This window comes from Colobus angolensis, unplaced genomic scaffold (assembly GCF_000951035.1).
Source record: "Colobus angolensis palliatus isolate OR3802 unplaced genomic scaffold, Cang.pa_1.0 Scaffold102, whole genome shotgun sequence".
NCBI classification, from domain to species: domain Eukaryota; kingdom Metazoa; phylum Chordata; class Mammalia; order Primates; family Cercopithecidae; genus Colobus; species Colobus angolensis.
The window spans coordinates 715,968-730,504 of record NW_012111142.1 but is presented as its reverse complement, the minus strand read 5'-3'; the positions used below and the strand labels follow the sequence as shown (position 1 = coordinate 730,504).

Below are 14,537 nucleotides of genomic sequence, written 5' to 3'. Positions count from 1 at the left end.
CTTTAAACATCTGAACCCAAATGGCCTTTCCCACCTGATCACTGTTACTCCTTTCCCCATTCCAGATACTCAAGGCGAGGCACACCAAACTACCCAGGCTCCTGGCACAGCACTGAAACCAGGCTCTCACAGCCGAAACTGATGGCTGCCCCCTCTAAACATCCGGAGCACATTCCAATTACAGTCACTGAGATGAAGGGACAGTGGTCTTTCATTGTGATTTTTACTACTTTACCCCTTTGGAGTCAGAGTTTCTACTTTTTCCACAGGTACATTTGGAGGACAGGTCCACACCTCACCTGTTTTGCATTCTAGCTGAGGAACCCAGGTGAGTGGGGCTACCTGAGTCTCAGTTACCTGATCTGTCAAATGAGGGTAATGATACCCTCCTACCTAATTTGCAGGGCTCTTAGGGTGACACTTTCAGGTATTCTTTCTGGAATTCTTACCATTGTTATTTTAGCCTAAATCCCTACCATACCCTAAGGCCCTCAAGGGAAGGCAAGGCCTCTATCTTACTTTATTGTGAACCCCCAGCTTTTCCCTAGCTTGATGCCTAACACAAGATAGGAACGCCATACATATTTGCGTGTTAATTTTGCTGAATAACAGGCACTTAAAATCTCAGATAAATAATACTATAACATCTACTGAGCTTGTACTGTATGCCTATCACTCTCTATGCATTCTTTAATCTTCACAAAAACCCTACAAGGAGTTACTGATTATCAGAGATTCAAACCCATGCCCGTCTCTTCCCACAGTGCCAGGCTTCTGACAGCTCCTGGGAAGTCCATGAATGCCTGAAAGCCCTCACTTGCCTCATGCCCTGGGAAACACCTGCTCACCTCAATCAGTGTCTTGTCTTTCAAGGGGATCTCGCCATTGTAGCAGATTTCCCAGAGCGTAGTTCCAAAGCTCCACTTGTCAGCAGCCACGCTCAGGTTCTTGGAGTCCTCAACACACTCGGGAGCAATCCACGGGATTCGTTCAATGCACTCTGGAAGACAACAGACACATTGACAGAGCAGTTTCTAGGATCTCCTGGGGATTCAGTTACTGTCACTGCAGCCAGAACAGTGAGCCAATGAAGGAACCACTTCAAGCAGTGTGTCCAAACGTGGCCCATGGCCACCTGAGTCCCATGGGGGTTCTGCAGGTGTGCAGGCCTCCAAGCCTCACCCAGCACTTCTGATACATCAATCTGGGTCACAGCCAGCAGATGGGTCCTTGCCTCCAAGCTCCCCAGAAGGGTCGTGTGGAGCCAGGCTTCTGAAGCCCTGGCCTCAGGATCAGCAAAACATCCCAGGGTGGGCGCCATCACCCAGGGCAGGGGGACGAAAGGGGGCTTGTTCAAGGGCTTAAGAGAAGGCAGGAGATGAAGACCACTCTGGCCAATATGGTGAAACTGTCTCTACTAAAATAAAATTTTAAAAAATGACTCTCTAAAAGGAGACCAACCCCAGCCCAACCCTTCTCTCTGCTGACTTGCCCCAACTCAGGATGGGGCCAGAGGGAAGAGAGGGGAGACACACCTTGCCTAGACAGCACCGTAATGGGGATGCCAGGGTCACTGAGCTTGATGAACGGACCACACTCGCTGTCAATGCCCTCACGGGCCAGGAGGAGGTTTTTAGTACACACATTTCCATGGACCAGGTCTTTATCTTCCTGCAGAGTAAAAAGGGCAAGTTTAACCAGGCTGCTCCTTCCTGTACTCTATTTCCAACCCTGCTCCCTGAGGTCATCTCTTCCTACCTCCAGCTACAGCCAGATCCAGACAGCCTGGCCCTGCCACCAATCATCTGTGTGACTTAGGCACATCACAGGTGCCCCTCGGCTCCAGCTCCCTCATCACTGAATGTGGCTAAAGAGTGGGGCGTATCTCACTGGGTTTCATGAGCATGACACTGATGAGAATCTGTGAAACGCCTGAACAGCTGAGCCATGGTGAGCACTCCACACGTGTCAGCTGCTACACAGGCTGGCAGTTCACTCATTCACTCAACACCTACCGCACTGCTTTCAGCCTTGCCATCTGCAGTATGCAGGTCAGTCTTCTGACGTGCTAACATTTCCCACTAAACAGAACCATGGAGCACAGGGAACGGCTCCAAATGACCGTCTTCAGTAAGCACCAGGCACACCTTTGTCCAGCCACAGAGCCCTGGACCCATGGAACCCAAGAACAGGCCCCTCCAGCTGCTTGGCTAGCACCTCCTTCCTGCCACCCCTCCCACGACACTCTGGTTTCTGGTGGGACCATTATGGACATCAGGACATTCTTACCAAGTAGCTCAGGGCACTGGCCAGCTGTTTGGCAACTTTGAATTTCCAGGGTGTAGTAAGGACATCGCTTTTCCGGTGCATGAAGAGATCCAGAGGACCCCCTTCCACAAACTCTTCCACCATGATATCTATAGGCACAAAAGTAGCCACGTCTGGAACCTGGTCTATGGGACAGTCCTCTCCTTCATCCCCTTACAACAGCCCACTCTAGTGAACACTACTCGACCTCAGAGTACACAGATATCCTTGGGGGGTACAAAGGTGCAGGGGGCTTCAGAGCTGGAAAGGCCAAGTTCAACCCCAAGCTCTTCTTCTAAACAGGTGGCACTGAGCAAGTGACACTTCTCTGAGCCTCAATTCCCTCATCTGTAATAACAGATGGCAGCTCAATGTCACAAGGCATGGAAAGCCTTGGCAGAGGGCCTGACACAGAACAAGGGCTCTGGGAACAGCCGCCGCCACTGCTGCTGCTCTACAAGGCACTGCGATGCCGAGGTCAGGCCGCTCACACGGCAAAACTCCCTCTCCACAGGACTCCTGTGTGAGTACACCGAACAGCTCACATTGTTGGATTTCACAGGGAAGAAGTCACTTGGGGTTTAAAAAAAAAATCGTTATTCTTCCAAACTTATATGTCAGGAACTCAGCGGCCAAGGCCACCCCTCCATCTCAGTGTGCAGCAGCAGCCCAAGGGCCCACCAGCTCAGTGGCTTGACAACCAAGAAAGGGCCAAGCCTGCCTGCGGTTGAAAGGCAGGCCAGTCCACTCGAGGGGCCAGCGTCTTGCTGCCCGTGGGGTGCGCTCACCTCGCTCACCTGCCCAGAGCTCCTGGAGCCTGACTCTTGGGGCCGTGACCTCATTTCACTCACCTCAGCCTCCCAGGTCTAGCACAGTGTAGGGTTCTTGCCAGCGTTGACAAGAAAACATTACACAAGTGAATGAAAAGCAATCGGTTTTAGTTCCACCTCCACTACTAACTTAAGCAAATGATCTGCTCCGTCCCTCAATCTCCTCAACCGCACAAAGAAAGGCAAGAAGCCTGGGCAACATGAGGGTGGGAAGAGCCCCCACCGTCTCCACAGCACCCAGTCTCCCCAGCCAGGCCACTCACCCCTTCAAAAGAGAACACACTTACTCTCCACGTCGCGGACACAGACGCCATAGAGGTACACGATGTGTTTGTGGGAGACCTGTCTCATCATGCTGGCTGCCTCGAAGAAGGCCTGTAGGCAAGCAGGATACACGAATGTCTCAGGCCAGCCTCGAGGGGGCTGCTCCCCAGGGGCTCTGTTGAGGGAAAAGCCAGTGGACCCAGGGAAGCTCACCACTGTCGCCACCCAGGCCCTGAACATCAATCCCCTGGCCTTGACTGTCCAGAGGCACTGCCAAGCCTTGTTCTCTGGGCCAATCTGGCAGGGATGTGAGATTTCTTTAGAAAACCTAACAGGATGCAAAGCAGGGCTGGTGGGAGAAGCTGGCTAAGAATTTTCCCACTGGATACTCATGCCCACCTTTCTCGCTTCCTTTCAGCTCTGGGAAATACCCATGTTTAGCACTATGCTGGAACAAAGGGAAAATGAAGGCAGCCGATCTCTGCTCAATATTTGACTGTGTCACTCTAACAGTCTGTGGGATCCTGGGTGAGTCCTTTTACTCCTCTGGGCTTTAATTTTCCAGACTGTGCGTTGAGAGCCATGGACTGTATCAGGAACTTTGAACCATTTGGCCAGTCCTGGGGCTCCACAGCATGGCCACCTGGACCTGTCCTTAGGAAAGGTGGGGGGTGGGGGTGGAAGGGAGGGCACGGGATGAGTGTGAGGAGCTGCTCAACCCACCTCACTCTACACACAGGGTCCACTAAGATCATATGTGGAGAAAAAACTTCTGAGCAAAAGGCAAGTTTGAAAACCACTGGGCCACAAGAAGTGCAAGGGTTCTTCTCAGCCCATCATGTTCCACTGGCTCTGGAAACGGGAGAGGGGAGGGGAGGAGTTCAGAGGAAGACACTTGCCAGGGAAATATCCCTGTGGCTGGGGTCTAAGACTTTGAGGATCACTTTTATCTTCTTCTCTTCAGAAGTTCCTTCGTCATCCTTGTAATCCATCAGGGTCCCAGAGTAGATGTGTGTTCTCGTGCCTCTCCCAAGGTGCTCGCCCTGAGGGAGGAAGCAGAAGGCTGGGGTGACCTCTCTGTGCCCTGCAGTGATGGACCGTCTGGGAATGGCTCCTCAGTGGGAACATGGACTATCAGTGGGATGGGGCAAAGGCAAGAGGGCTCCCTGCCCCAGCTCATGGTCCCCAGCACCTTGTCCCTGTCAGATCTCCTGAGAAAACAACAAGCTATTTGCCAAACACAGTGGTGACATTTGCTGGGCCCCAGGAGACAGTCCTCCTACTCCCTAAACGGCTCCTTGCTTTCTACCCTCAGGAACAGCCTCTGGCCAAAACACGGTCCTAACCTGTCAAGACACTGCAAACAGGGCCATCAACGGCCAGCCACATGGGTCCCACCCCAGGCCTCCAGAGAAGACTCAAGACAGGAGCCCCCAGGCAGCTCCTCTACTCACAGGCTGTGCTACCCTGTGAAGAGGCTTGCAAATCCCAGCTCTACTACCCGCTGGCCATGTGACATGGGAGCAATCTCTGCCCACTTTCTGAAAATGGAGGTAATAATGGTACTGACCTCATAAGGCTGTGGTAAGAATCAAACTCCTGGTACAGATTCAGGCTTACGGGGGGGGGGGGGTAGAAACCCATCTGGTGGGCCCATGTGTTATCTGAAGCCCTCTGGCACAGGTAGGCACAGTTTCTCACACTGGAACCATGTTTCCCATCCATCTATCCAGTGTGTGTGCTCATGTGTATGCATGCATGCTGGGATTTAAAGTTAGTGGTGCAAAGTACAGCTGCATTTGTCCCGGCAAGCTCACAGAGGAGATGGCAATGTGAAGATGATGGTGGAGACTGGGGCAATGTGTCCTGGATTTCCTGACATGTGAAAGGGAACAATACCCCCGGATGAGTGGCAGGAGGACTGAATGAGATGATCCGTGCAAAGCCCTGGCCGCACCATGATCTATTTCTGAGGACCCTTCCAGTTCAAGTTGCAATAATTCTGATTTTAAAATTCCTAATATTTGTAAATCGAAATGGGATTCACGAAACTTAGGCACTGTCAAGTTGTTGACATTAGCCCCACAAAACTTGTAAAATGAAGGTCCATTATTCTATTATTTAAGGACCCCCTGGAAATGCGGAAAATGGACTGTAGCTTATACCTAGGGAATCAGTCTTATCCCCCATAGGAACATACACCATTGTTAATCAGGTATATTAATTTGCACAAATGCCACCATTTGTCATCTGTCAGAGCCGAACGGCGATGCATCCACCCTGTCTGCTGTATCCTGGCAAGGTCTTTGGCTATTCATTAAAGCTGCATCTGTCATGAAGTGATCCATCAAGGTTATGGGAAGCTGTATTCCCAGAACATCCCGTAAAAGCCATATGCTTTCAGAATAATTGCTCTTCCCGTGGCCAAGTCATGATACCATATGCTGTCAGGATTCTGCAGGGCCCCACAAAGGCCCATATGGCCCATTTCAGCCTCCTCTGATGCTGCTCCCTCCATCTTGCCTAGCTACTTGAGCTCATCCTCCAGGATGAGACCCTGCTTACCCCCCAGACAGGGTCTCGCTCTGTCACCCAGGCTGGAGTGTAGTAGCACAATCATGGTTCACTCCAACCTCAAACTCCTGGCCTTATACAATCCTTCCAACTCAGCCTCCTGAGTAGCTAGGACTATAGCTGCATACCACTACGCACAGCTAACTTTCTCATTTTTATTTTTAGTAGAGATGGGGATCTCATTGTGTTGCCCAGGCTGGTCTTGAACTCCTAGGCTCAAGCGATCCTCCCACCTTGGCCTCTCAAAGTGCTGGGACTACAGGTGTGAGCCACTGTGCCTGGTCTGGGACTCTGCTTTGATACCATTTCCTCCAGGAAGCCATCTCTGTCCTCTCAGGATTAGGTCCACATCCTCCTGTACTTCCCTACCTTGGAACTTGACTCTTGCGAATGTGATTACCCCCTCAAAATAGACAGGAGCCTGCTGAGGCAGCAATCGTGCATGGCACATGTAATGCTTGATCTCTGTTGGCTAAGTGGATGTGGAAGGCATGGAGGATGGTGGTTACCTGCTTGGAGGCTTGAGGGGAGGGAAAAGAGGCAGGCCCCACAGACTATGTAAGTTCTACACAGAAAAGAGGCTATGAAACTGTGGCTCTGGTGACTGTAATCTCAGGACATAGCTCTGACACCACAAGAGGAATAGAGAACAATGATGGCCCTTTGGTGAAGAAATGTACCACGATGGAAGTGAGGCAGTTTAGCTGTGGATTTCCACTCCCTCAGGCCCTACCCAACAATCTCAGGGACTCATTGAAAAAGGTAAAGTAACAAACCCCCGTGTGCCACTCTCCCCAGGCTCCTTCACAGCAGGCAGCTTCCGCCCCACCCTCCAACACCCCCAAAGTGCTGCCATCTCCCCAGGTGGTGAGTGGCACCATGCCTGCTTCCCTCCAAGGCTGCCACACCATCTCCCTGATACCCCAATGCGTGGCTCTACGCAACAGGGCCAGGGTGCGGCGGCAGAACAGAAAGTGGGCTTTCCCTGGGTCTCACACCACCAGCAACAGCTCCAGGGCAGCCCCTGTAGATTCTGGGCAAAAAGGCCTCCAAAGGCTAGGATCTGTTTCTCCAGATAGCTCTCCTTCAGGCCTAGACTGTGCGTGTCCTCTTGTTCCCTCCCTGTGTTCTCTCCTCCCCAGCTCTGCTCCTTCTGGAAGCATCATCAGAAAGTGCAGGACTGAACTCTGAAGGTGCTCGGTCACACAGCCTGCTGCAGGCAGCGAGGGGTGACGGCCATGCTCCCCTGTGGAGAGCCACCTCCTGCCCTGCCACCCCCTCAGCATTCCCTCACCACAGAAGGTCCCTGCAGTTCTAGGGAACCCCAGAAAGCCTGACCAAACCACTTTCCTCAAGACATGTCTCTGAAGAGCATCAGCAAGGGTGACGAGGATGGAGGCACTGGTTGTATGGCTTTTGCCATCAAAGGAAAGTCTCCCTGTTCTTTTTCTACTAAGATTTCTCCAAACACAGCCTTCCTTGCCCCAGATCCCCAGGCTGCTCCACCGCAGGGAGGCAGGACCACAGCCAGCCCACACCCTGCAGCTGTGACTCACCTGCACCAGATCCTTCTTGAGGATCCGATCAAAACTCAGCTGGCTCATGGGGTAGACGGGTTGCCACTCCTGGGCTTTCTTAGTAGCCACCAGCAGGTTGGAGATTTCTGTGGAAGAGATTGGAGCAGTCTGAGCGCAGCACCCAAGATCTGAGTTCCCAGACAGCCAGTGTCTACTGAGCCAGGGTCGTGGGACCTGTGTGCAGGCACTTGCTGCTTCAGTCATTCAACAAGTGCTTACTGAACAGGCATATGGCTCCTACCCTCCAGGAGCTCACAGGGTGATGACAGAGCCAAAACTCCCAAATCACCAATTAAATGGAAAGCTACAATTTGTTCAGCTCCTGTAAAGAACAGGTGTGTGATGCTCCAAGGTTGGTATAGCAAGATCCGTTCTGGTAAGAAAGGTCAGAAACAGTTTCCTCAATGAAATTAAAATTTAAAATGTAGGACTGGAAACCAAAAGAAGTCAGAAACCGTGTCTATCTTATTTTCTGCTCCACCTCCATAGCCCGGTAGATAGCAGGCACTCAATTATTATTTGTTAAATGTGTGAATGAATGACTGGCGTCTTTCTAAAGATGAGAGCTGTGGAAGGAAGCAGCAGTACCCAGGCCCAGGGCATGACGGGAACCAGAGGAGGTGGTGAACAAACACTGGTTTTGAGCCAGAAGATCAGCACAGGTGACCCAGAACAGTGCCCTGTCTGAAGCTCCTGGTACGAGCGGTACCTGACACGGAGGAGGCGCTTACCAAATGCCCCCTCAATGTGCAGGTTTAAGCAGACTATCCCCCAGATTCTACTGATTCAAACAGAAACCCAACACATTACTAAATCCTCCAGGCCAGGAAATCCACAATCCACAGAAATCATCTTTTCCACCATGAAACTACTGCAAGGGACGAGGCTATCATAAGGCAAGAAGGGACCTTCCAGATCCTGACTAGCAGGGAAAGTATTCTGGGAATCCCTGAAGACTTGTGTGTATTCATCAATTTTATTAACTGAAGCAGAAATGTTAGGAAAATGACAACGAATATGCATTTCCCTTCACTTCCTCTTTCCTACACTAGAAGACAATAACGAGTTAGGGGAGAAAATGTAGCCATTCAAGTCCTGATTCCTGGACTGGAACAGAAGGAAGTTCCTAAAAGAACATCTGTAAGAACAGCCAGGCATAACCCACAGAGGCCACCACACACACCGCTGGGAGGCAATGGATGCTGAGTGCCGGGTCCCCGCACAGGGCCACGTCTCTAAACCTCGCTATCCCTCAGGACAGGGTGTTCTTTTCCTTTCTAATTTTTTTTTTTTTTTTTTTTTTTTTTTTTTTTGCCAGCCTGGAGTGCAGTGGCCGGATCTCAGCTCACTGCAAGCTCCATCTCCCGGGTTCACGCCATTCTCCTGCCTCAGCCTCCCGAGTAGCTGGGACTACAGACGCCCGCCACCTCGCCCGGCTAATTTTTTTTTGTATTTTTAGTAGAGACGGGGTTTCACCGTGTTAGCCAGGATGGTTTCGATCTCCTAACCTCGTGATCCGCCCGTCTCGGCCTCCCAAAGTGCTGGGATTACAGGCTTGAGCCACCGTGCCCGGCCTCCTTTCTAATTTTTTAAGCTCACATACTCCGATTGCTTTCTCTGTGCCAGCCGCTGTTCTATGAGCAACATACACACTAACTCCTTTGTCTTATGACAATCCTATGGAATACACAGTATTCTTATCCCCATTTTATACATGAGAAAAGAGATTCCAAGAGATTAAGTAATTGGCCCAAGGCCAGGCAGTTCATAATCTTAGGATTGACACTGAAGTCAGAGATGGCTCTAGTCTCTACCCTTCCCACAACATACCTGGCCCTAATCGGGAAAACAAATGTGGGTGCCAGAAACAGGGCTCAGGGAGAGGCTCCCCTTGTTCTCATATCCTGGGCACTCACTCCTTTTTCCAGAGGCTGTTCCCTCCATACCATTTTCCTGACTCCACCCTGTTACCTGGGGAAAATCCGATTCAGAGGCAACTCAGGCTCAACTCAACTCAGGAGAAAAGGCATCAAGAAGGGGCCCCGTGGCTGGTGTCCGCAGGCAAGAGGCCAGGCAGCAGAGCCACTTGGGAAATGAGAGAGGGGAATGGAATCGAAGCCATTTATGGACTATTCTTTGCATGGGCACTTCAGGCAACATGGGACCAGGGTCAACAATGTGAATGGGGGAAGCCACAGTGCCTCCATGAAGGTGTTTCCTCACTAGAAAAATGGGGGCCACAGCTGTGTCCCTCATAGGTTACCGTGTGGATGAATGGGATGACGTAAGGCAAGGGCTGCCTTCAGCGCCTGGTATGGAGTAAAACGCTCCCTGACTGGCTGCCACTGTGATTGTGACTGGCATTACATCTTAGTCACTATTACCATCCTTCCTGTATCATCAGGGTTCCGGAGGCCTGGGCAGTGGACTGCAGAAGTCCTCAGTGTCAGAGCTGACTGCACAGATGAGGATTTAAAAGGACCGGGGGAAAACGGGCCCAGGAGCCCCCTGGGTCCTTATGGAGCTCTCCACATGGCCTCCCTCAGACTTGGAGATGGGCAGTGGGGGCGGACACAGGACCCAGGACCAGAGATGCGGGACCTGCTGAACCATCACACCCACTCTGAGTGGCCTCCTGCTTTTTCACTTTGCTTTTTATTTATCCCATGAAGAGTTTCTTAGTTGCATTTTCAAGTGAGAAACCCAGATCAGGGTCTGGCTATCAAAACCCCGTGGTTAGGAGGGCAGAGGAGCCGAAGAACCCAACACAACATTCTCATGTCTAATTTTCACGATTTCACCACTTCTCTAATTTGCAGATGGCAGAGGGAAGAGAGCGAGCTCTGGGGGACCTATCTAAGGAAGCCTCACACACAGGCCTTATTCTTACTCTCCCAAGGTCAGAATTGGTCCTTGCTCTAAAGTCCTAGGCTGATGGCTGGTCCAAATCCCCACTCATCCTCTACCTAAGTGATCTTGGGTATGTATAATTGGGATAACAACATATTCTGGGTTATTGTGAGGACTAAATGACTTAAAACATGAAAGATCTCCAAACAATGCCTGGCAAACCGTAAGCCCTGCTCACGTGATAGGAGCCGTTCTTATTAATTATTGCTACTGTTATTATTCCTACTACCTATACTACTAGCTACGTGGCCTTGAGCTAGTCACTTACCATCTCTCAAGTCTCAATTTCATCACGTTTGTAGTATCTACGAAAAGCTACTGTGTAGATGAAATAAACAAGGCAGGCACACAAACTGCCTGGGCCACAGTAGGCACTCGCCATCCAGCAGCTCCTGCTACCTGGTTCACCTGACAGGCATTATTCACGCTGATTCTATGCTGGGCACTGTCCTCCCCACAAGCCCACAGAGCGGTAAGTGAGACTCAGGTCCTGTCTTAAGAGCCCACAGTCAGGTGGGAAAGGCAACAGGAAACACATTCAGCACTGAGTTTCAGGAGCCTCAACTGGGGTTCATTCCAGTGTGTTGCTGTGAATAAATAGGGCTGTTGGGCTTTAAGGTTTGAACTCACTCTGAGGTCTCACAGTCAAGTGGCAGATGTGTTTTTACCTTTGCGGAAAATCCTCAAGCATGAAAACAAAGGCTGCAGTTATTCTCTGAGCCTGGCAGGAAACCCTATCTGATCAAGAACACAAGTCCTTCCTCTTTCACCAAGTTCAGTGACGAGCCCCTTGCTGAGACCAAAAACTGATTCAAACATCAAGAACCCAGGTCCCTTTCTATCCTGGTGCTGCTTCCTCCTCCCACCCCTGGTGGTGTGAGGGTTCATGGATACGTTTGCTTGGAAGAACAAGATGTGGCCCAGATAAAGACTCCTCAGAGGGTCTTCCTCTGACACTCATGGGGCCTCAGTGGCAACTGCGCTGCTGCTCCTTCTCTGAGGCCTTCCTCCTTCTAAGGGAAGAACCTGACGCATGCAGGGCAGCATCTTAGGTGAGGACAGCAAAATTAACAGTTCTCAAGAGCTAGGGCACGCAGGTTAGGCCTGGCCCTCAAGCCCCTCTTTGATGCTGACCTTTGATGAGACCCACTTCGCTCTTCTGGGCCTCAAGTTTCTCATCTGTAAAATAAGACAGTTGACTGTGTGACCTCTACTTGTCTTTCCAGTCCTCACATTCTAAGAGACAAATCCACCTGCAGAACATCAGTGACACTGTTCAAGAGGTTTAACAAGGAACAGCTGAGTGGCTCACCCCTTGGATCCATTTCACTCCCTGATCCTCCCTGACCCCCATGGCCTGCAGGATAAAGACCCAGCTCCATGGCATGGCACCCAAGGCCCCCACACCCTAAGCTCAGCCTCACCTGCCCCTCCCTTCCACCTTCACCTTCATGGCAGCCCCCACCTGTGCCTCTGTTTGCACGTGCTGAGATGCCCTGACCGCACTGGCAACCTCCCACTCATCCTCCCACACTCAGTTCAAGACTGCCTCCTCCATGCAGCCCCCTGTGCTATGGAACTCAGGGATTTTTATCATCCCTTTCTGTTTGACTCCAGGGTATGACATCTATGTCGGTTAAAACACCCATCACAAACTGCAGTGGCCTCATTCACCTGTAACATCGGCATTAGACTGGAAACCCCCAGAGAGCAGGGACTGGGCCTTATGCATTTCTGATTGTTTGCATCTGATATGGTTCTCGGCCCACAAAAAATGTGCCAGGAGTATCTCTCAGATAAATAAACCAGTGACAGGAGACCTCTCAAAGCATTTTATCTTAAGGAAGAATGAAGTTATTTTCTGCTTACTAATGCTGAGCATGCCTCTTTCTGCAGCCTAATGAGATGCTGAGAAAGGTATATGCCTCTTCTATAGACAATGCTCACACTCAAGGGACTGGATGTGAGTTGGGCACAGAAGTGTAATAAAACTCAATAAAGAACACCTAGAAACTGTGGGGAGGGTCCACTTTGTTTAAGCCAGCCAGCATGTTTTGGTTGATGTGAGTCTCAGCACATTACTGATGGGATACAGCCTGGCTCTGGCATGGGGAGACGAACCTCGGGGCTTGGGCTGGCAGCAGCGTTTCAACATGAAGCTGATGTTATCCGTGCGCAGGATCTGCTTCTTGAGGTGGCTCATGAGGTCTCCCAAGCTGGGGAAGCTGCGGTCCGAACCGTGCAGGCTGTAGCGGCCCTTCTGCACCTCGATCTGAAAGTTCTTGAACTGCTTCTGGGCACCCTGCACCTGCTATTCAGAAAATGACCAGAAATTACATGTTTAAAATGGGGTCAGGCATGGGTATATAAGACATTAACATTAGGGGAAGCTGCATGAAGAGTACAGAGAAATTGTGCACCATCTCTGTAACATTTCTGTAAATCTAAAATTAGTCAAAAATAAAGTTTATTATCAATAAATAATCCAACCAACGACTAACTAAATAATAAAACAAGGTCCGGGAGAAGGCATTGATAAAAGGGAGTTAATACTACAGCAGACACAGTAGCTATTTCTACAAAAGCGTCACTTGGTTTTTCACCTGTAAGATAAAGTTCATGAAAATCCAACCTCATAGGATTGTTGCTACAATTATATAACATGGTGTGTTGAAAAACTTAGTAAGCACTTTATAAAGTCCAGCAAATATTATGTATGAGGTAATCACTATGATGGCAAAATTTCTCAAGGAACCGCCTCAAACTAAGCCCTTCCGGGCCGTGTCTCTACTTGAGAAGAACCACACTGGGAGCTGGTGTTCAGTGTCTGACCCAGGTCTGGGATACTGTGGTGCCAGATAGGAGGTATAAGCAGTTTTCCTTCATGGACTCTTTTTGTACAAACTAAACTATTTTAGTGGTAAAAAATGAGGGCCAGAAAGACTTACTTAAGGTGTAAACTAGGAGATGATATTCAAAATCTCAGTTACTTCAACTGTACAACGGGATTAGTACAATGGGATTAGGGATACAGTTACTTCAACTGTACCTACCTAATATGGCTATTACAAGGCTTAAACAAGCACAAGTAGGTACAATGCTTGGCACAGGGTCTGGTGGGCCACAGTGAGTGGTGGGAGTAATCATTTCTATGACTGCTGTTTTCCCCGGGTGATGAGACATTGTTAGGGACTCATGGACACTCTTGGTACTGTACAGGCCAATTCCACTTCAGGAGGAGGCTGGGCTGTCTCATGCACTCCTCCATCGTAAACACATTAAGCTTCCTCCAGTGACTGATGAATAGACAGCAAGCATCCTGGAAAGGCAATGAGCCTGACAAGCTCTGAGCCGTGGAGCCCTGAGGCCCAGCTGTTCGGGAAGAGCCTGGGCAGGTGGTGCTGTCCCTGCATTGCCTCACCCCAGGACACTTGGCAGCGCTGCTTCCTTCCGCCCTTTCCTCCTCCCATTCTTGACTGAGTTCAGCCTCAGGGGTTCACCAGTGAGCTTGTCCTTCCTGCGTCTGCCCTCTGTGCCAAAGGCCCCCTCCATGTCCCAGGTCTCCCCATGCATGTGGAGCCTAACCAGTACTGATTAAAGTGTATTGATGTAAAGTATTTTGTAAAACTCACTGTCTTTTAAAATATTCCACTTTGTATTTTTTTAAATTACATGAATAACAAAGGCATTTGTGGTCTAGTGAGGGGAAATCAGTAATTCTGGCGAATATCTTAGCCCTCAGAATGTGTCTCACATCATCCCCAGCTTCAGCTACGCTTCAATCACTAAAAGACATCTCTATTCATTGTTCTAAGATGAGGGGCGATTTGTTAAAGTGTCTGAAGCTACCATTTGGAAAAAACTGTGTTAGGCCATGTGGATGAAGTGGCATTTGGGTACTGGTTTGTACCAGTGAATGCTGTAGACAGGCATAGCTCTGGGTCTGAGATGATGCTGGCACTGAGTCTAAATAAACCACTCTAAATAATGACACCATACTTTCCAAGTGTTGGGTGTGAATTGGTTTTCTGGTCATGTTCCATCTTTCAGAGCCATGGTGGACCCCCACCATGGG

General features: G+C 50.1%; 1 protein-coding gene across 1 annotated transcript in view; it reads right to left on the bottom strand.

The window, feature by feature from the left end:
* The window catches only part of JAK1 (Janus kinase 1), a 131,782-nt gene that overhangs the window by 9,508 nt on the left and 107,737 nt on the right, over positions 1-14,537 (bottom strand). Inside the window, exons 12-18 of the mRNA XM_011940820.1 lie at positions 12,584-12,773; positions 7,532-7,638; positions 4,301-4,444; positions 3,425-3,512; positions 2,290-2,417; positions 1,536-1,671; positions 849-1,000 (exon numbers count right to left, since the gene is read on the bottom strand). Coding sequence (XP_011796210.1) covers positions 849-1,000; positions 1,536-1,671; positions 2,290-2,417; positions 3,425-3,512; positions 4,301-4,444; positions 7,532-7,638; positions 12,584-12,773 — 945 coding nt within the window. The remainder of the gene's footprint in view (positions 1-848; positions 1,001-1,535; positions 1,672-2,289; positions 2,418-3,424; positions 3,513-4,300; positions 4,445-7,531; positions 7,639-12,583; positions 12,774-14,537) is intronic.